The sequence below is a fragment of the Perca fluviatilis genome, chromosome 5 (assembly GCF_010015445.1).
Source record: "Perca fluviatilis chromosome 5, GENO_Pfluv_1.0, whole genome shotgun sequence".
In the NCBI taxonomy this organism is placed as follows: Eukaryota; Metazoa; Chordata; class Actinopteri; order Perciformes; family Percidae; genus Perca; species Perca fluviatilis.
The window spans coordinates 43,345,280-43,364,206 of NC_053116.1; the positions used below are offsets into that span (position 1 = coordinate 43,345,280).

Here is an 18,927-nt window from a genome sequence, read left to right on the forward strand (position 1 = left end):
TGTATCAGTGTCTCTGTATATCTGTATATCTGTATCAGTGTCTCTGTATATCTGTATCAGTGTCTCTGTATATCTGTATATCTGTATCAGTGTCTCTGTATATCTGTATCAGTGTCTCTGTATATCTGTATATCTGTATCAGTATCTCTGTATATCTGTATCAGTGTCTCTGTATATCTGTATATCTGTATCAGTGTCTCTGTATATCTGTATCAGTGTCTCTGTATATCTGTATCAGTGTCTCTGTATATCTGTATATCTGTATCAGTGTCTCTGTATATCTGTATCAGTGTCTCTGTATATCTGTATATCTGTATCAGTGTCTCTGTATATCTGTATCAGTGTCTCTGTATATCTGTATATCTGTATCAGTATCTCTGTATATCTGTATCAGTATCTCTGTATATCTGTATCAGTGTCTCTGTATATCTGTATATCTGTATCAGTGTCTCTGTATATCTGTATATCTGTATCAGTATCTCTGTATATCTGTATCAGTATCTCTGTATATCTGTATCAGTGTCTCTGTATATCTGTATATCTGTATCAGTATCTCTGTATATCTGTATCAGTATCTCTGTATATCTGTATCAGTGTCTCTGTATATCTGTATATCTGTATCAGTATCTCTGTATATCTGTATCAGTATCTCTGTATATCTGTATCAGTGTCTCTGTATATCTGTATCAGTGTCTCTGTATATCTGTATATCTGTATCAGTATCTCTGTATATCTGTATCAGTATCTCTGTATATCTGTATCAGTGTCTCTGTATATCTGTATCAGTGTCTCTGTATATCTGTATATCTGTATCAGTGTCTCTGTATATCTGTATATCTGTATCAGTGTCTCTGTATATCTGTATCAGTGTCTCTGTATATCTGTATCAGTGTCTCTGTATATCTGTATCAGTGTCTCTGTATATCTGTATCAGTGTCTCTGTATATCTGTATCAGTGTCTCTGTATATGTGTATATCTGTATCAGTGTCTCTGTATCTCTGTATATCTGTATCAGTGTCTCTGTATATCTGTATCAGTGTCTCTGTATATCTGTATCGGTGTCTCTGTATCTCTGTTATAGGCTGAAATATGTGCCACCAGAAACTGAATTTGAATCATTTATATTTGAATTTGAATTGCTAAACTTGAATAATTGCATTGAAAAACTGAATTTGAATCACATAATTTGAAATTGTATTGTTTAATTTGAATCATTGCATTGAAAAACTGAATCTGAATTGTAAAATTTGAAATTGAATTTATTCAAAAACTGAATCTGAATTGTATAATTTGAAATTGAATTTATTCGTTTGAAACTGAAGTCCAATAAAATGTGATCCTCACTGAAAATTAAACTCTCTATATATCTTCACATTCACTTCTCACGATTCACATTCACTTCTCACGATACAGATTCAGTTCTTAAATTCAATTTCAAGTTACTGAGACAGACATCCGGGTAGTTGGAGGATGAAGGAAGAGCAATCGAGCGCAGATCGATAGATAGCATTCATTGGCGCACAGGACTCCTCTTGGGCCAATCAGCACCTACGTTTTGGAGCATAGTACGTACCCGCCATGAAACAAGGAAGACGTGCTTGCCTTTTATGTCAATGTGCCTTGCCGGTGGCCGGCCTTGACCCAGACCGCCGTGACCAACATGGATTCGGCTGGGACAAATACGGTAATTACAATTTAACATATCTCGATCTAACGATCTTTTGTTTAACTGTTGTTAATATTATAGCTGTTTTGTAGAAACGGGAGAAATTAAATCTTTCTCACGACGTTGCAAACACAGTAGCTATTATCCCACGTTTTTATGGTAGCCTACTAGCTCTGGTAACAACATCTTTGCCTGGTGTGTATTATTTCTAAGCGTTTTCCTCTTCCTCCGGTGAAAATGTTGCAAACGTAGCTAGTGCTAGCCGCCGCCAAGTAGACTGGTCATGTCTTCAGCGTGATTATTTCCGATAACTCCTCCTCGTGATTGTCATTGACACCGTCAGGGTACTGCTTACTGAGAGGGAGAGAGAGAGAGTAGTAAGCATGACTGTGTCGCTGTGTTTGGCAGGTGCTAGCATAATGTAAGGCCATAAACTTCAGGGCAATTACACCATATCACCAGCTCTATTCATTTGAATTGAATGCATAGCTAATTCCGGTTGACTTGAACACAAAAATAGCACATTTACACTTCGAAAGAAAGCTGGCTGTTCTCCGTATATGCAGGGAAAATAAAAAGGGATGGGTTTTAAAACTAGCAATCCAGTAGTGCTTTTATTATTTTGTTGAGAGCATTATCTAGCTAGCGCTACAGTAAATATGGGCTAGTAGCTAGAAAACAGTGCGTGCCACTATATAATAACATCATACTTGGTCAACTTAGTGTAAAGACAGTCATGTTGACATGTCGTTTGGTTTAATTAAATGTAATAGTGCATATGGTATTGTGGTCTATAAATATAGTGCCTATTGTATTAATATTTTGTTTTTTATTGTATTTTGTTATTGATATAGCTAGCCATTTACTTGAATAACTTTTTACAATATATTTTCTTTGGAATATGGAAAACATCCCACTTTGTAACTTTTTATTTGGTAATATTTAAGTTATTTATATTGTTTTATGGATTATTAAGTTGCTGTATAGCTTTTCCAACCTACTGCTCAATCGTTATACTTTTGACAGGGAGACAACTCAGAAGTAGTGAATTCAGCAAGACACCTCCTAAATTTGCTCACAAATGCAATACCTTCCCCTGGTACTGTTGGGCCCAGTGCCCAACACGGAGCTACCCCTGTTGGGCCCATTGCCCAACATCAAACTGGCCCACAGACTTCAAGGTGTTGTGTCTAGTTTCACAACAAATAACACACACACCCAGATTAACATAAAATAATGTGATGCATCTTCTGAACACGGCATGTCATTCTAGCAGACAGGGAAGGAGTCAGGAAAGAGGGAGAGATGGCCAACCCAGTGTCCACACAGAAATGACAAGGTCCTTCACTGTATTTGGTTTCTTTGTCAGACTGACTTGTCCCTTACATTCATCAATTTAAATTCTCCAACTATACGTAGCTAGTGAGATGTGTACTTGTATTGTGTAATGTCAAATTAAAAAATTATCATCACAGGTCTTTTCCTGGCCTTTTTGGAGCCAGGGGAAAGCGCCGGTGTGTTCAAGGGCCTTCCAACCACTTCACACCAGTCAAAGAGATACAAGTTACATTTTATCTCTTACCCAAGATTGTTGAGCGCACTCCCAAAGGCAGTGAAGAAGTTTTCCATCTACAAGCTGGTTTGGGACGCAGGTCCACGCTGATACCAGAGAACTACACCCATGATGAGGTGGGGCAACATTTTTCTTTTGTCATATAATATTTTAATATAGTCCACTATCAAAACCAATGTTCTTTCATCAATATGATGGTATGCTTTATATTACTCTTGAAGGTATGTTCAACCCTCAAAGATCTTTATCCAAAACTGGAAAGTGTGTCTGGGGGCTGGCTGATTTACAAAGGAGCAGGTACATAGAACTTACCCATGGCCAATCTAATTTTGGTATAAAATCATCTGAATCAATATCATGTGTGATGAGTACTGTCACATTTCAATAGAGTTCAACTATTAAATAACTTTTCTTGTTAGGAGGGTGGGGTTCTAGAAAACTATATATGGTGTCTCCTGAGGACAGTGGATATACTGGGCTAATGCTGAAGACTGCAAGTATAGGCGGAAAGGGTGTCCTATATATTGCTCCGATACAGGAGGAACTAGACACTCAACCACTGCCTCCTGACTCCAGGTCCTTCTCCAGTATGCCAAAGGCAACGTGCCACTCCTGTCACACCAGCTATCCATTGCAAATCCTAGCGCTGCATGTTGAAACATGTAAGCCTTCAGATACTTATCCACAGGAGGTATGTACAGACCCATTGTGTGGATAATGTTGGAAGACCATTAAGCTTGAATACAATTTGGTCATAGCTTAAGGGAGTTAAGCTATATTTGCAATGAGGCTGTGTCAATTAATGAAGAGTTTATGCAAAAACATCTGTTGAGCGTTGAGTAACAACAGATATATGTAATCATGTCACAATTTCTTTTTCAATTTTGTTATTCCTCCTGACAGCCTACAGAGGAAGATGTGTTTTTTGTGTCCTCAAAGACAGAGGTATGTTGTGATGTGTTGAGTGTTTATTTTTGAGGTATTATTGTCTCCACCTTTTTATGTTAAACATTTAAGTGATTCCAGTTGCAGACCGTGTGCCCAATCTGTGGCCATAATTTTCCTCCCAATGACCTGGAGGCACATGCAAGCGAGTGTGGAGAGAGGTAACAATTTAGTCAGTATAAAAATATGTCAAGATATTGTAGCATTTTAGTTAGAGATATCTCTCCAAGCATCCCCACCAATGGATTAATGTATTGACCAGTTGGATTTAATACTGTTAAATTGACTGAGCTGTTACCATAAAGGCTGGCTGTGCTGTGTGTGATATACATTTACTTTCAACACTACACAAGTTTTCTTTTTTTTGGTTGTCACTGTTGCCATATGATTTTTATTGATCAGTTAGTCCTGACCATAACAAAATTACTTTCTCTCAAAAAGTCCACCTTTTAACTTAAACTTTTATATGTGGCTTCTGTACTGAGTTTATTGTACACCTTTTTACATTTAAGGATATGGGTTTCACTCTCAACTTCATACTTGTGTTTTGTCATTTCAGCAAAGTTGACTTCATTCCTTCAACTTCAAAACAAAAGATGAGCATTTCTAGGTTTGTACTCTTCTATAGTCTCCTTCAACAGTGAATAACCTAAGGCTCTCAAACTTTTGGGGCCAAGTACCTCATATCATGTCAAAGAATTAAACAGACAATATACGCTTTCCAGAATCACACTGCCTAACAGGCATTTATTTCTTCCTTAGCCTTGATGATGTCCTCCAGGCCATCTCTGCTGCTGTTAACAATGAGGAAGAATTTCCTCTCACTGTATCAAGAGCCCATGTGGTGGAGCGGGGCCTTGCTCAATGGAAGCGACAAAAGAAGGCATTGCCTACCAGTCGGTTAAAAATCAGGTTCATAGGGGAGGCGGGCCTTGATACAGGGGCGCTACGGAAGGAGTTCCTCACAGGTACACATATATTTGAACTAGAAAAGCACTCGGAAAGCACAGACCTCCGCCAAGCAGCTCGGATTTCCCGGCATTGTATTATTTTATCCACTTTTCTTCAACCAATCACCAACAAAATTTAATCATCTGTTCCTTTTCCCATTATCAACATTTCCTGAAAGTTTCGTTGAAATCCGTTCATAACTTTGAGTTATTTTGCTAACAAACAGACAAACAAACTCCATCAAAACCATAACCTCCTTGGTGGAGATCAATATGATTTAAATTACATTTAAAAAAAAAAAATGCAATAGAAGTGACAGTTACATGAATGGAGTGATTCTTTGTGTTCAAAGAGATGGTTGCAGGGATTGAGCAGAAGCTGTTTGAGGGTGACCAGACTGGAAAATGTCCCAAATATTCCATGTTGGATCTTGATCAAGCAAATTTCAGGTAAGCCATGCTTGCATACAATGGGGTCCATAAGTCTGAGTCCTCAAACAATATTTTGTTTACATGTTACTGGGCTGAAAGAACTCAGGCATGGCACCTGAATTCAGGCTTGAGCCAGGCCATATATGACCAGAAAAAAAGGAATTGTGTTTGACTTTGAAAATATTTGAGAATTTCAGGCACTGACAGTGTTGTTGCTTTCAGTCCTACATGTTTTCATGGCAGTGATTTTTATGTTCATGTAGTACTTAAACTTGCATACAAAGTTTATCTGTTACTATGACGTCACCAGGTGTGGGCTCTGATTGGCCCACATGGTCCATTGAGTCTATTTAAATTGCTTCCTCTGTTCACACCATAAAATAACCTGATGAAGGTCCCAGCGACCGAAACATTGTTCTCTGATTAAACTTTATATGCAAGTTTAGACAGTGTGCGGGAGCTTCCTCTGTTTCAGTCTGTTGCCCTTCTGGTCCTCTCCTACGCACCTGTCTGCCTCTGTAGGTTTGCATACTTTTTTATTGTTTTATGTTCAGTAGGCTAAATGTTGTGGCTTGTGATCTTAACAGTATTATGCACGTATGTCCTCAGGACATTACTATGTTTCTACTAATTTATACGGTTTTCTTTCAGAAGTGCTGGTGAAATTTGGGCTGCAAGTCTGGCTCAAAGCGGACCACCACCCTGCTGCCTCAAACTTTGGTGCTACAAGTACTTGTGTGATGGGGAGATACAGATTCAGCACATTTCCAAAGAGGATGTCTCTGATGCTGAGTATACATCACTTCTCTCCCAGGTAAGAGGTCTTAAGGGTTTTAGTGCTGTAAAACATATTATTCAGTGTTTTTTTCTGTGTGTGTGTCTTTTTAAGGTTGAGTCGGCCACAGAGGCTACAATGACTGAACTGATTGAGGACATTTTGAGCTGTGGCTATAATGGACCTGTTAATGTTGAAAAGAGGGAAGAAATTCTTCGGTATAATTGTTTTTTCACTATGCTAATCCTTGTCAAGGATGTTAATATTCATGTTTTGCTTTTTTACATTTCACTTCATATTGATATCATTTTTTCCTTCTATATTTTAGTGCTGTTGTTCTTCATGCCATACTTCGGCTGCTGCCCCTTCTCTCCCAGCTACGTGAAGGTCTGATACCACTTTTAACTAACAATAGTGATTCCAAGTCCTAAACTCAGCTTATTTCAAGTACCAATCATTCCCTTTACTTTAACTTTTTTGTATAGACTCAGAGCATTCGTGGGGTCACTGGACAATAATAATGAAGATATTAAAGTTAAAGGTCCACGATGCAGAATTTTGCTATAAACAATGTATAGTGTCATACAAAAGTAATCCTCCCCAATCATCACTTATGACCCACAACAAGTGTGAGGTGGTGTATTTATCTACAGAGATACTGCCTTATGTCAGGATTTTCTGGTTTTCTTATTTTGCTGTGTTTGGGACATTTCTGTGTCAACCTTTTGGGCAGTGGGTGTGTAGTCCACAGCCAGCATGTGTGAGGTTGGGACTCATAGCATAGCAACCAGGTAACATAATAGTGTTTTTATGTGCTGCTTATCCTTCTCTCTCCTCTGCTGTGTGCTGCTCATCTACTGTCAGTGTGTCTGTTTTGACTGACCTAGTTTATTTCTCATTCATTTGTTCTCACCAGCACCGCTTGCTCTATTCATTAACTCTCTAGCTCACTTGGCAACCACTGCTCTCTTTCTGGATAAACTCATAACGATACATTGTTTCTCTCACCAGGCTGATGCTGACTTTGTCTTTGCGGCTTGCCAACCTGAGTTCAGCGAGAAGGGCTCCAACAAAGAACAGGTGGAAGTGAGCGTTATGAACCATCTACAGGACTTCTTGCAGGAGCTGGAAGCATGTAATTGCTCATTTAGTTTTCTTCTTGTAAACTCTGTTTACTTAGTTTCTCTGTCTTACACATTTCATGAAGTTTCCATGTATATTGCATTATCATTGTAAGTACACTTATGTAAGATATTAGATTTCCAAATTCTACCTCTGTGCTGGTACAGGTAAACCAAATATTTAATTTACATGATTGTTTGCTTTCTGTCTCTGAAAAGGTGAACATCCAGAGGTGGGCGACACAGTAGACTATCCAGGTCACCTGTCCCCCAGTACATTTCTCCAGTGGCTCACAGGACAGGGCCACATTCCTGTCTTACCAGAAGAGAAGAGAAACTTCAGAGTCTTTGTGCAGTTCAATCACACCTGTGACATCCAGTATGGTTCACATACAGTTTGCTACCCAACAGTCGCTGCATGTAGTAATACAATCCGCCTGCCTGTTAAGCATATGCAAACTTCTACTGAGTTCAAACAAGTGATGACAGAGGCCTTCCATCTAGGGCAGGCATTTCATCAGGTTTAAGTGAAATGTTGCAGTTTCAAATATGCATATACATTCAGACTCATAGTAATAGATGTTTGTGCAGTCTTTTATTTCATTTTTTGTAAAATCCAGTTCGTATCTGTTCATTGTTCATGGGTGTATTAAATGACCCAGTGTGCATGGCTAATTGATTTGATATTTTAGAAAGTATAAATCATTGTTAGCCACATTGAATGTTACACTCTAAACAGCACTTCCATATGGGCATCGCACCATTACAATGTTTGTCAGAGAAGATGTCCTTCACTGCGTTCTTTCCCACTTCCCTGTGGTTGTGTCAGCTTGACAGAAGTCCGATTAAAAAATACAAAATCTTTGGAAGCAAAATACAACATTTTGTGGCATTCTTTTGGTTTCAATTACTTTGCTGTAAATGGAAGGCGGACTATAAGGTGCCTGGATACATGGGGTCCTAGACTGGACTTGAGCAATCATGAATTATTAAAAGCCTTTAGTCCTCTGATTGGCACAGACATGACTGTCAATGATGGTGAAGTAGGTACAATGCATGTGCGAGTGTGGTCAAATAAATGTCTCTTCCAAAACTATTTGAATGAGAAAGGGGATCAATGGCAAGGCGTAGAGTTTCAATGTCCTCGGTCTTCAATGGACATTCCATTTCTGGCACGGTAACACCTGTGTTGGCAGAGTTATGAGAGAGCCCTGAGCTCTCCCAATCAATATCCTCAATTTGGATTCCCTAAAACCAACAGAAGATAGTATTATCAGTATATAGATTGAAAAAAATCATTTAGAGGCAGGACAACAATGTCATTGGCATTATTACTCAACTGCCACATTTTCCTCAAACGTCTCTGGCTCGCGGATGGGGTGCTGCAGCATCCCAAGCTCCCACAGCTGGTTTGGGGTAAGGAAGCCCTCTGTCCTGATAGGATGATCATTCCATCCAGCAGAAAACTTGGCCAAATCAGCCTTGAGTCTTGGGAGGAAGGTGTACTGAGCACAGAAGAGATGGAGATTATCAGAGATGTCGAGGGATCCATCTTCTTCCAGACTGTGTAATACGTCATAGTAAACGTGAGTAACTCCTGTCCAAACATCCCTCCACAGACGTTCAATTCTACAATTCGTACATAAAAAAGTTCCCCATGGGTCAATCAAACTATGTAAAAGAATAGCCAAACAGCAATTCAACTGGAGTAAATATCAAACTGAAGGGCACACCAACAATAACAAGACATGTCATGTACCTACTTGGATCTTGAGGTAATTTGATAACCATTGCAAAAGGAATAATTCACCTCTGGTTGTGCACGCTTTTTCCACTTATAAAGCTTCCATGTCCTGTGCCTCTCACAGTGAACATCATCTGGGCAATGCTGACATTTTCAACACCCTGGTCACCTCTTACCCTGTAACACATCAGATTTTGAAATTAGTATCCATACAACTGAATCCACAAAACTTTACTAAAAATACTGGATCATTTACTCACATAGGTTCATGAAAACTAAATGCAGCATTGAATAAATCCTGATAATTTCATGTTTCATAAACGACTGACAAATCATTCATATTGCATAAACAATACTACGAGAACCATCATTCTAAATACATTTACTGCAGCATTCCTCACTTGTAAGGCCATCCAAATCTCCTCACTCCATCCAGAAAAAACTGAAGTGCAGTACTCGCTGTGTTGTTTGACCCAGCATTGAGGTACATGATCTAAAGGGTGGAAAATGGACATGAGTAATACTAATAATAGCTATGGGATGGTTGTCATAACATGGACACCCTACAAAAAAATGATGGATTATACCAGCAATATTTTCATGACTATGTACTTTTTTACAGTAGGAAACTTACCTTCCTCGAGTAGCCATCAATGCCACCGAATATCACCATGTTATATCTGGTGATAAAAAGGACATGGTTTAATTATAAAGAAAGAAGCAGAGGATAATTACCCACAAAAAATAATGCCAATGATAACTATTTTAAGTCCTGCTATATTCAAATGTAATAAACACACCTAATGAGTTTATGATTGGTGTCTATGTGCTGCAGAAAATGTGGGCCTTGAACACAGTTTTTTCGCCGAACAACACAGCCCATACTTGTCATTCTTGACAAGATGCCCTCTGTATCAACTCTATGCATAGAGGCCTTGAGTCTGGTCCATTGTACATGGTGGCCCTCTGCTTGAAGACACCCCTTGACAATCTGGTATCCAGCATGAGGTAGTCTAGATTTGATGGCTCTCACTTCATTATCCAGAGCATCATCAGTCATGGTGGAATACAGGCTCCTAACTGACATGTTGTATTCCTGCATCCTCCTGTATATGGTTCTTCTTGAGACTCCAAGAATGTCTGCTGCACATGTGGCAGGTAGACCTAGGTGAAGAAGACTTTGGAGGTGTTCCTCTGTGATCTGCAGTCTAAAACGTCCACGGGGACCTATACTCCTCACCACAGATATTGAGGGGGGAGGTTTATTCCGCAGGTCTAACAAACTGCTCAGTTGATGGAGGGCTTCACAGATATCATTAGGCAGAGCTACATTCTCCATTGCATTTATGAAGGTCTTCTCTTGGGTCACTATGTATTCCAAATAATCAAGATCAGGAGGGTTGTTGTTGAGGGCACACTGCAGTCTTTCCCTCAGTCTGGCTAAGCACTCCTGAATGACAATGTTCTGCAAAAGCAATGTAATGAATTGTTAACATACACCATCTAGTAATGCAACCCATTTCATCATCTGGAGCTATTCTTTTCTGATATCACTGAGAATCACTGACATACTATGTATGAGATGACATTAATAGTAGGGTTACTATTAATATTATTTATTGTGGTACTAATAATATTCCAAATAGGAGATGTGAGCTACAGAGAGGTAGCTGGTAACATAATAATCTAGAAGTAGTAAAGGTTGAAAGTAGTAGGAAGTTTTCATTGCAAAGAAATGTAATTGCTTTATCATAAACAGATTCAATTATCAGTGATTGCTATGGATTTCATGTCAAGTTGATATCAAATGTGATGGAGGCGATGGATGAGGAACCACCAAAATTAAGGAATAGTGGCAAACCATTTGTATTTGTTATGTGACTACAAGCCAACTAGTTATGAATGTTACAATATTGCCACATATGTTTCCTATACCATGGTAACAGTAAAAACTAATTTGTAACTGGTTGGATCATGCCCATAATTACTATAACGTTAAGTTTCACCTTGCTAAACTTTGTGCAGATCACAGCATAAGTTGGTCAAAAATGAATCTCCAAAAGAACAGCTGGGTTGTTTTAAGTCACAGGTGGGACTGGCAAGTTAGCTAGCACGATGCCTTCTATTTCTAGATCTTCTGACTAAGTTTACCGGTACTTATCTGAGCTAACGACATGATCACTGTCACTAGATATAAAGAAAACATTGACTTTCACTTGGTGCTATTCACTGACAGTAAAAAAAAAAAAAAGTGTCGTTATTGTACGCACTGCTATTTGTAGACTAGCTCCAGCGCTCCGTGCTGCGTTGCTAAAATAATAGCTGAAACGTGCTAGTCATAGATATAGAACAATGGTGCTAGCTAGTCCTCTAATGTAATTGTAAACATGATTTGTGTATGCTCGCGGACTAAACGAAACGTTTCTACAAAACAGCTATAATATTAACAACAGTTAAACAAAAGATCGTTAGATCGAGATATGTTAAATTGTAATTACCGTATTTGTCCCAGCCGAATCCATGTTGGTCACGGCGGTCTGGGTCAAGGCCGGCCACCGGCAAGGCACATTGACATAAAAGGCAAGCACGTCTTCCTTGTTTCATGGCGGGTACGTACTATGCTCCAAAACGTAGGTGCTGATTGGCCCAAGAGGAGTCCTGTGCGCCAATGAATGCTATCTATCGATCTGCGCTCGATTGCTCTTCCTTCATCCTCCAACTACCCGGATGTCTGTCTCAGTAACTTGAAATTGAATTTAAGAACTGAATCTGTATCGTGAGAAGTGAATGTGAATCGTGAGAAGTGAATGTGAAGATATATAGAGAGTTTAATTTTCAGTGAGGATCAAATTTTATTGGACTTCAGTTTCAAACGAATAAATTCAATTTCAAATTATACAATTCAGATTCAGTTTTTGAATAAATTCAATTTCAAATTTTACAATTCAGATTCAGTTTTTCAATGCAATGATTCAAATTAAACAATACAATTTCAAATTATGTGATTCAAATTCAGTTTTTCAATGCAATTATTCAAGTTTAGCAATTCAAATTCAAATATAAATGATTCAAATTCAGTTTCTGGTGGCACATATTTCAGCCCATACTCTGTATATCTGTATCAGTATCTCTGTATATCTGTATCAGTATCTCTGTATATCTGTATATCTGTATCAGTGTCTCTGTATATCTGTATATCTGTATCGGTGTCTCTGTATATCTGTATATCTGTATCGGTGTCTCTGTGTATCTGTATATCTGTATCGGTGTCTCTGTATCTCTGTATATCTGTATCAGTGTCTCTGTATATCTGTATCAGTATCTCTGTATATCTGTATCAGTATCTCTGTATATCTGTATCAGTATCTCTGTATATCTGTATATCTGTATCAGTATCTCTGTATATCTGTATCAGTGTCTCTGTATATCTGTATATCTGTATCAGTGTCTCTGTATATCTGTATCAGTATCTCTGTATATCTGTATCAGTATCTCTGTATATCTGTATATCTGTATCAGTGTCTCTGTATATCTGTATATCTGTATCAGTATCTCTGTATATCTGTATCAGTGTCTCTGTATATCTGTATCAGTATCTCTGTATATCTGTATAAGTGTCTATGTATATCTGTATATCTGTATCAGTATCTCTGTATATCTGTATCTGTATATCTGTATCAGTATCTCTGTATATCTGTATATCTGTATCAGTATCTCTGTATATCTGTATCTGTATATCTGTATCAGTATCTCTGTATATCTGTATCAGTATCTCTGTATATCTGTATCTGTATCTGTATATCTGTATCAGTATCTCTGTATATCTGTATATCTGTATCAGTATCTCTGTATATCTGTATATCTGTATCAGTATCTCTGTATATCTGTATCAGTATATCTGTATATCTGTATATCTGTATCTGTATATCTGTATCAGTGTCTCTGTATATCTGTATCAGTGTCTCTGTATATCTGTATCAGTATCTCTGTATATCTGTATCTGTATATCTGTATATCTGTATCAGTGTCTCTGTATATCTGTATATCTGTATCAGTGTCTCTGTATATCTGTATATCTGTATCGGTGTCTCTGTATATGTGTATATCTGTATCGGTGTCTCTGTATATCTGTATCAGTGTCTCTGTATATCTGTATATCTGTATCGGTGTCTCTGTATATCTGTATATCTGTATCTCTGTATATCTGTATCAGTGTCTCTGTATATCTGTATATCTGTATCGGTGTCTCTGTATATCTGTATATCTGTATCAGTGTCTCTGTATATCTGTATATCTGTATCAGTGTCTCTGTATATCTGTATATCTGTATCGGTGTCTCTGTATATCTGTATATCTGTATCTCTGTATATCTGCATCGGTGTCTCTGTATATCTGTATATCTGTATCTCTGTATATCTGTATCAGTGTCTCTGTATATCTGTATATCTGTATCAGTGTCTCTGTATATCTGTATATCTGTATCGGTGTCTCTGTATATCTGTATATCTGTATCTCTGTATATCTGTATCAGTGTCTCTGTATATCTGTATATCTGTATCGGTGTCTCTGTATATCTGTATATCTGTATCAGTGTCTCTGTATATCTGTATATCTGTATCAGTGTCTCTGTATATCTGTATATCTGTATCGGTGTCTCTGTATATCTGTATATCTGTATCTCTGTATATCTGCATCGGTGTCTCTGTATATCTGTATATCTGTATCTCTGTATATCTGTATCAGTGTCTCTGTATATCTGTATATCTGTATCAGTGTCTCTGTATATCTGTATATCTGTATCGGTGTCTCTGTATATCTGTATCAGCTGAATCTCTCACAGAACCCAATTTTAGCAGTGTTAGCAGATAAACTCAGTGCTGGTTGAGTCTGTGTTTGGGATTTGATGACAGAAAGAAGAACAAAGGAAATCTCCAGACTCTTTTAAGACTAATAAAAGTGGTTTCACCTTAAACTCCACCGGAGCGTAGATCTGAGCCTTCTCCTTCATCTTCCGCTGCCTCTCCCGTTCTCGCTCCCTCTCTCGATGTCCTCGGGCCTGCAGGAGGGAACGTCCTCCGCCCAGACCGCTGTCCATCGAGAGAGACACCACCTCCTGAGGACACACAGACAGAGAGACAGAGATCAGACAGACGATCAGACAGACGGAAAGAGAGATAGATCAGACAGACAGAAAGAGATAGATCAGGCAGGCAGACAGACAGATGGACAGAAAGAGAGTTAGGTCAGACAGACAGACACACAGACAGGCGGACAGAAAAAGAGAGATCAGACAGACAGAGAGACAGACAGACACACAGACAGACGGACAGAAAGAGAGATGGATCAGACAGACAGAGAGACAAACACACAGACAGATGGACAGAAAGAGAGATAGATCAGACAGACAGATCAGAGAGAAAGATCAGACAGACAGACAGACAGATCAGAAATCATTAAACACCCTCCTGATAAAGATGTGAACATTGCCAGAGACAGAGACTGACCCTGGACGGCTGCAGCGCTGTGTAGATGGCCGTGTACGGGACAGACTGCGTCTTCATGGTGCTCAACACCTGACCAATCAGCTCATCTGAAACACAGCAACCAATCAGCTCATCTGACGTCTCTGTATATGTGTATCACTAGGCTCGTTCGAGATGAACTGCGACTCGCCTGTAAAGTAGACGAGAGCAGGCGGCAGCAGCCGGGGGCGGTGACAAAAGTCCGCTCTCAAGTCGGACAGTTTTCCAGCTGACTCCAGCAGCCTTCAGGATGAACAGGAAGTGACACGAACACTGTGGTCCGTTCGGGTCCGATTCCGATTTAATAAAATGTTATCAGACCCATATATCTGCTCCTACACAGTCTCCAGTTGATTTTATTATGAAAGAGTAGCTGTCAAAATGCTCTACATGTGATCTGTTGCTGATTTTAATAAACAACAGACTGTAGATGATCCGTAATCTGAACAGATTCAGTCTCTCTGACTTCTAAACATAACTATCAGCCACACAACATGTGTTCTGTACAGAATAAGCCTTTAAATCAGACAAATCACAGTTAAAATCCCTCCGATTCAAAATCAATAAAAAGTTTATATAAAATGTCATCATGTTGAGTCGATTCTGAACCAATCAGCTGTTAGATCAGCTGAGAGGCCGGCGTTTCCCAGCATGCACTGGGTCCACCTGCGTCCGCCTGGCTCTTGCAGTTGGTGAAAAGCAACTGCGCTGCCTGCGTCTCAGAACTGCGGCCGCCTTGGTCTCGTGAGATTATCGTTGCCCACGTGTGCATGACGTCAGAGCGAGTCGGACACTAATCTAACCGGCATTTATTGGGCGCCGATCGTCGGTGATCGATTCTGCGCAGATCTGGCTCATCTCGAACGAGCCTAGTGTCTCTGTATATCTGTATCAGTGTCTCTGTATGTATGTATGTATGTATGTGCGCACGCACGCACGCACACACGCACACACGCACACACACACACACACACGGTACGGAAAGTATTCAGACCCCTTTAAATGTTTCACTCTTTGTTTCATTGCAGCCATTTGCTAAAATCAAAAAAAGCTCATTTTATTTCTCATTAATGTACACTCAGCACCCCATCTTGATAGAAAAAAACTGAAATGTAGAAATTTTTGCAAATTTATTAAAAAAGAAAAACTGAAATATCACATGGTCATAAGTATTCAGACCCTTTGCTCAGTATTGAGTAGAAGCAGCCTTTTGAGCTAGTAGTCTTCTTGGGAATGTTTTTCACACCTGGATTTGGGGATCCTCTGCCATTCTTCCTTGCAGATCCTCTCCAGTTCCGTCAGGTTGGATGGTGAACGTTGGTGGACAGCCATTTTCAGGTCTCTCCAGAGATGCTCAATTGGGTTTAGGTCAGGGCTCTGGCTGGGCCAGTCAAGAATGGTCACAGAGTTGTTCCAAAGCCACTCCTTTGTTATTGTAGCTGTGTGCTTAGGGTCATTGTCTTGTTGGAAGGTGAACCTTCGGCCCAGTCGGAGGTCCTGAGCACTCTGGATGAGGTTTTCTTCCAGGATATCTCTGTACTTGGCCGCATTCATCTTTCCTTCAATTGCAACCAGTCGTCCTGTCCCTGCAGCTGAAAAACACCCCCATAGCATGATGCTGCCACCACCATGTTTCACTGTTGGGATTGTATTGGGCAGGTGATAAGCAGTGCCTGGTTTTCTCAACACATACCGCTTAGAATTAACGCCAAAAAGTTCAATCTTGGTCTCATCAGACCAGAGAATCTTATTTCTCATAGTCTGGGAGTCCTTCATGTGTTTTTTGGCAAACTCTATGCAGGCTTTCATGTGTCTTGCACTGAGGAGAGGCTTCCGTCGGGCCACTCTGCCATAAAGCCCCGACTGGTGGAGGGCTGCAGTCATAGATATTGAACAATAGATATGACATGTAATTCTGACTTGCCATTCCAGGATGGAAGCACTTGGCGGCCATCTTACCAGGGTTAAGTTTTAGAATTGCTTCCATTGGAATCAATGGGGAAAGAGGCTCATGTTGTCTTTATAATCCTTATGTTTTTCTACCAATACATCAATAGTGGTTTTAATTCAAAGTAATGACTGTAAGACAACTGTGCCTTTCTAGAAAGAAACAAAAAAATAGAGATTTGGGTGGAATTTTGATTGATATAGCTCCAAGAGAACAAGTAATGTGTTCAATTATGAAGAAAATCTCATAATTTTGCATTTATATTGCAGGTAATAATTTTATTTTTTCAATTTTGCATGAACTTAATATGTAAAAACTGTCTTTGGTATTCTGAATGGCTAATATACATTAAACAATATTTTTTAATGTCAATCTCAACTATAAGACCACATTTCCCATCAACCCCGCTACTTCCTGTTTAGCGTTTGTTTTCTTACTGTCAGCTGGCCGGCATGGAGTTTGTTTTGACGATGAGCGGAGTAAAAGCCTCGCTGGCTTCAATGAGTTTTTGTTGATAAAGACTATAATGACTTTACCAGAACTGCTGATGTACTTGTCGCAATTTTCATTGCGCTAACGTTATGGAAATTACATTTACGATAGTAATGCGGAGACTTGCTGCTGAAGTAGGAACGCTTTCTGGAAGTTACTTTACCTCGTCAAGACATGGATTATTAAGTTTTAATATGCTTTACTGAAAGGAAAATCGTGTAAAGGCATGAGGTAAGCTGACAACAATAGATAGTTAATAGAATAGTTAATATATGAGGACTGACAGCAGGATTCAACATGGCTAATGTTTGGGGAGCTAACGTCAGCTGGTGAAAATGTACCTTTAAGTGCGGCTGGTCTGTTAGGCTCTGTGTTGCTGGATGTGGCTACTGTTGATTTGTGTAACGTAACTTTACTCTATGTGTAACGTTACAGTACTTGTCGTTAACTTTAATTTAACTGAAAACTTAACACAGATTGAGTAAAATCAGCCGCAGCAGTCAATGTCTGTATGTCAATATTAACAACGTGTTAAAAAAACTGTTTTAACGTTAACGTTAATAAATGTCTTATTTGAGGTAAAAATCAATCAACTAAAACGATGTTTGCTGTTCATACATGATGTCAAGAGCTAGCTAGCTAGCAATTACCAATAACTGACATCTCAGCCGGTCTGTTAACAGTTGCTAGGCAACGTAACTAGCTACCTAGTTCACCAACTTTTCTGTATTTATAATTAAAAAAAGAAGAGAAAAAATACTCTATCTACTCCTACTGACGTGTGGAAAGTGATGGCAGCCTCTTGGGTCTCTTTGGTCCTTCTGGTAAAGCAGTTAGGTGCTGCACAGCTGATAACCATATTGCTGCCATAGGTGACAATTGTAAACACTACCCTAGTAAGATGGCGGACAGTTATGCCATAAATTATGACGTCATGTCATATCTATTGTTCTATATCTATGGCTGCAGTGATAGTTGACTTTGTGGAACTTTCTCCCATCTCCCTACTGCATCTCTGGAACTCAGCCACAGTGATCTTTGGGTTCTTCTTAACCTCTCTCACCAAGGCTCTTCTCCCACTATTGCTCAGTTTGGCTGGACGGCCAGGTCTAGGAAGAGTTCTGGTCGTCCCAAACTTCTTCCATTTAAGGATTATGGAGGCTACTGTGCTCTTAGGAACCTTGAGTGCTGCAGAAATTCTTTTGTAACCTTGGCCAGATCTGTGCCTTGCCACAATTCTGTCTCTGAGCTCCTTGGGCAGTTCCTTCGACGTCATGATTCTCATTTGCTCTGACATGCACTGTGAGCTGTAAGGTCTTATATAGACAGGTGTGTGCCTTTCCTAACAGGACTCCAATGAAGGCGTAGAACCATCTCAAGGAGGACCAGAAGAAAAGGACAGCATGTGAGTTAAATATGAGTGTCACAGCAAAGGGTCTGAATACTTATGACCATGTGATATTTCAGTTTTTCTTTTTTAATACATTTGTAAAAAATTCTACATTTCTGTTTTTTTCTGTCAAGATGGGGTGCTGAGTTATGAAAAATAAAATGAACTTTTTTGATTTTAGCAAATGGCTGCAATGAAACAAAAAGTGAAAGATTTAAAGGGGTCTGAATACTTTCCGTACCCACTGTATATACACTGTATATGATGTCTATAATGAACCTCTCTTATACAGCACATTGTCATGAATCTGTACAGGTGTATGTTTTACTTTTTATAATTCTTGTATATTTTCTTATGCACAAATGCAA

The 18,927-nt window shown here is 39.2% G+C and overlaps 3 protein-coding genes across 6 annotated transcripts in view; 1 reads left to right on the forward strand and 2 right to left on the reverse strand.

Moving 5' to 3' along the window:
- Positions 1-18,927, reverse strand: part of atp6ap1a (ATPase H+ transporting accessory protein 1a) — a 75,256-nt gene that overhangs the window by 11,841 nt on the left and 44,488 nt on the right. The window contains exons 6-7 of the mRNA XM_039799458.1: positions 14,712-14,797; positions 14,174-14,320 (exon numbers count right to left, since the gene is read on the reverse strand). Of these exons, the coding sequence (XP_039655392.1) occupies positions 14,174-14,320; positions 14,712-14,797 (233 nt within the window). The remainder of the gene's footprint in view (positions 1-14,173; positions 14,321-14,711; positions 14,798-18,927) is intronic.
- Positions 1,350-8,343, forward strand: LOC120558444. Of its 2 annotated transcripts, XM_039799456.1 has the most exons (15): positions 1,350-1,685; positions 2,694-2,848; positions 2,944-3,006; positions 3,143-3,356; positions 3,462-3,537; positions 3,660-3,931; positions 4,144-4,185; positions 4,267-4,346; positions 4,745-4,795; positions 4,948-5,153; positions 5,489-5,585; positions 6,219-6,381; positions 6,457-6,560; positions 6,671-7,477; positions 7,683-8,343. In XM_039799456.1, the coding sequence occupies exons 1-14, from the start codon at positions 1,662-1,664 to the stop codon at positions 6,771-6,773; spliced, it is 1,650 nt and encodes a 549-aa protein (XP_039655390.1). In that variant the 5' UTR covers positions 1,350-1,661; the 3' UTR covers positions 6,774-7,477; positions 7,683-8,343. The 2 variants fall into 2 exon arrangements, with proteins under 2 accessions (XP_039655390.1, XP_039655391.1); XM_039799457.1 differs by lacking the exons at positions 5,489-5,585; positions 7,683-8,343 and having other exon boundaries at positions 6,671-6,746.
- On the reverse strand, positions 8,044-12,075 carry LOC120558446. Of its 3 annotated transcripts, none has more exons than XM_039799459.1 (7): positions 11,706-12,035; positions 10,008-10,672; positions 9,842-9,887; positions 9,609-9,700; positions 9,274-9,384; positions 8,804-9,092; positions 8,044-8,711 (listed from the first exon to the last, which is right to left on the reverse strand). In XM_039799459.1, exons 1-7 carry the CDS (start codon positions 11,727-11,729, stop codon positions 8,493-8,495), a joined length of 1,446 nt encoding a protein of 481 aa, XP_039655393.1. In that variant the 5' UTR covers positions 11,730-12,035; the 3' UTR covers positions 8,044-8,492. The 3 variants fall into 3 exon arrangements, with proteins under 3 accessions (XP_039655393.1, XP_039655394.1, XP_039655395.1); XM_039799460.1 differs by having other exon boundaries at positions 8,804-9,026; positions 11,706-12,034; XM_039799461.1 differs by having other exon boundaries at positions 8,468-8,711; positions 8,804-8,968; positions 11,706-12,075.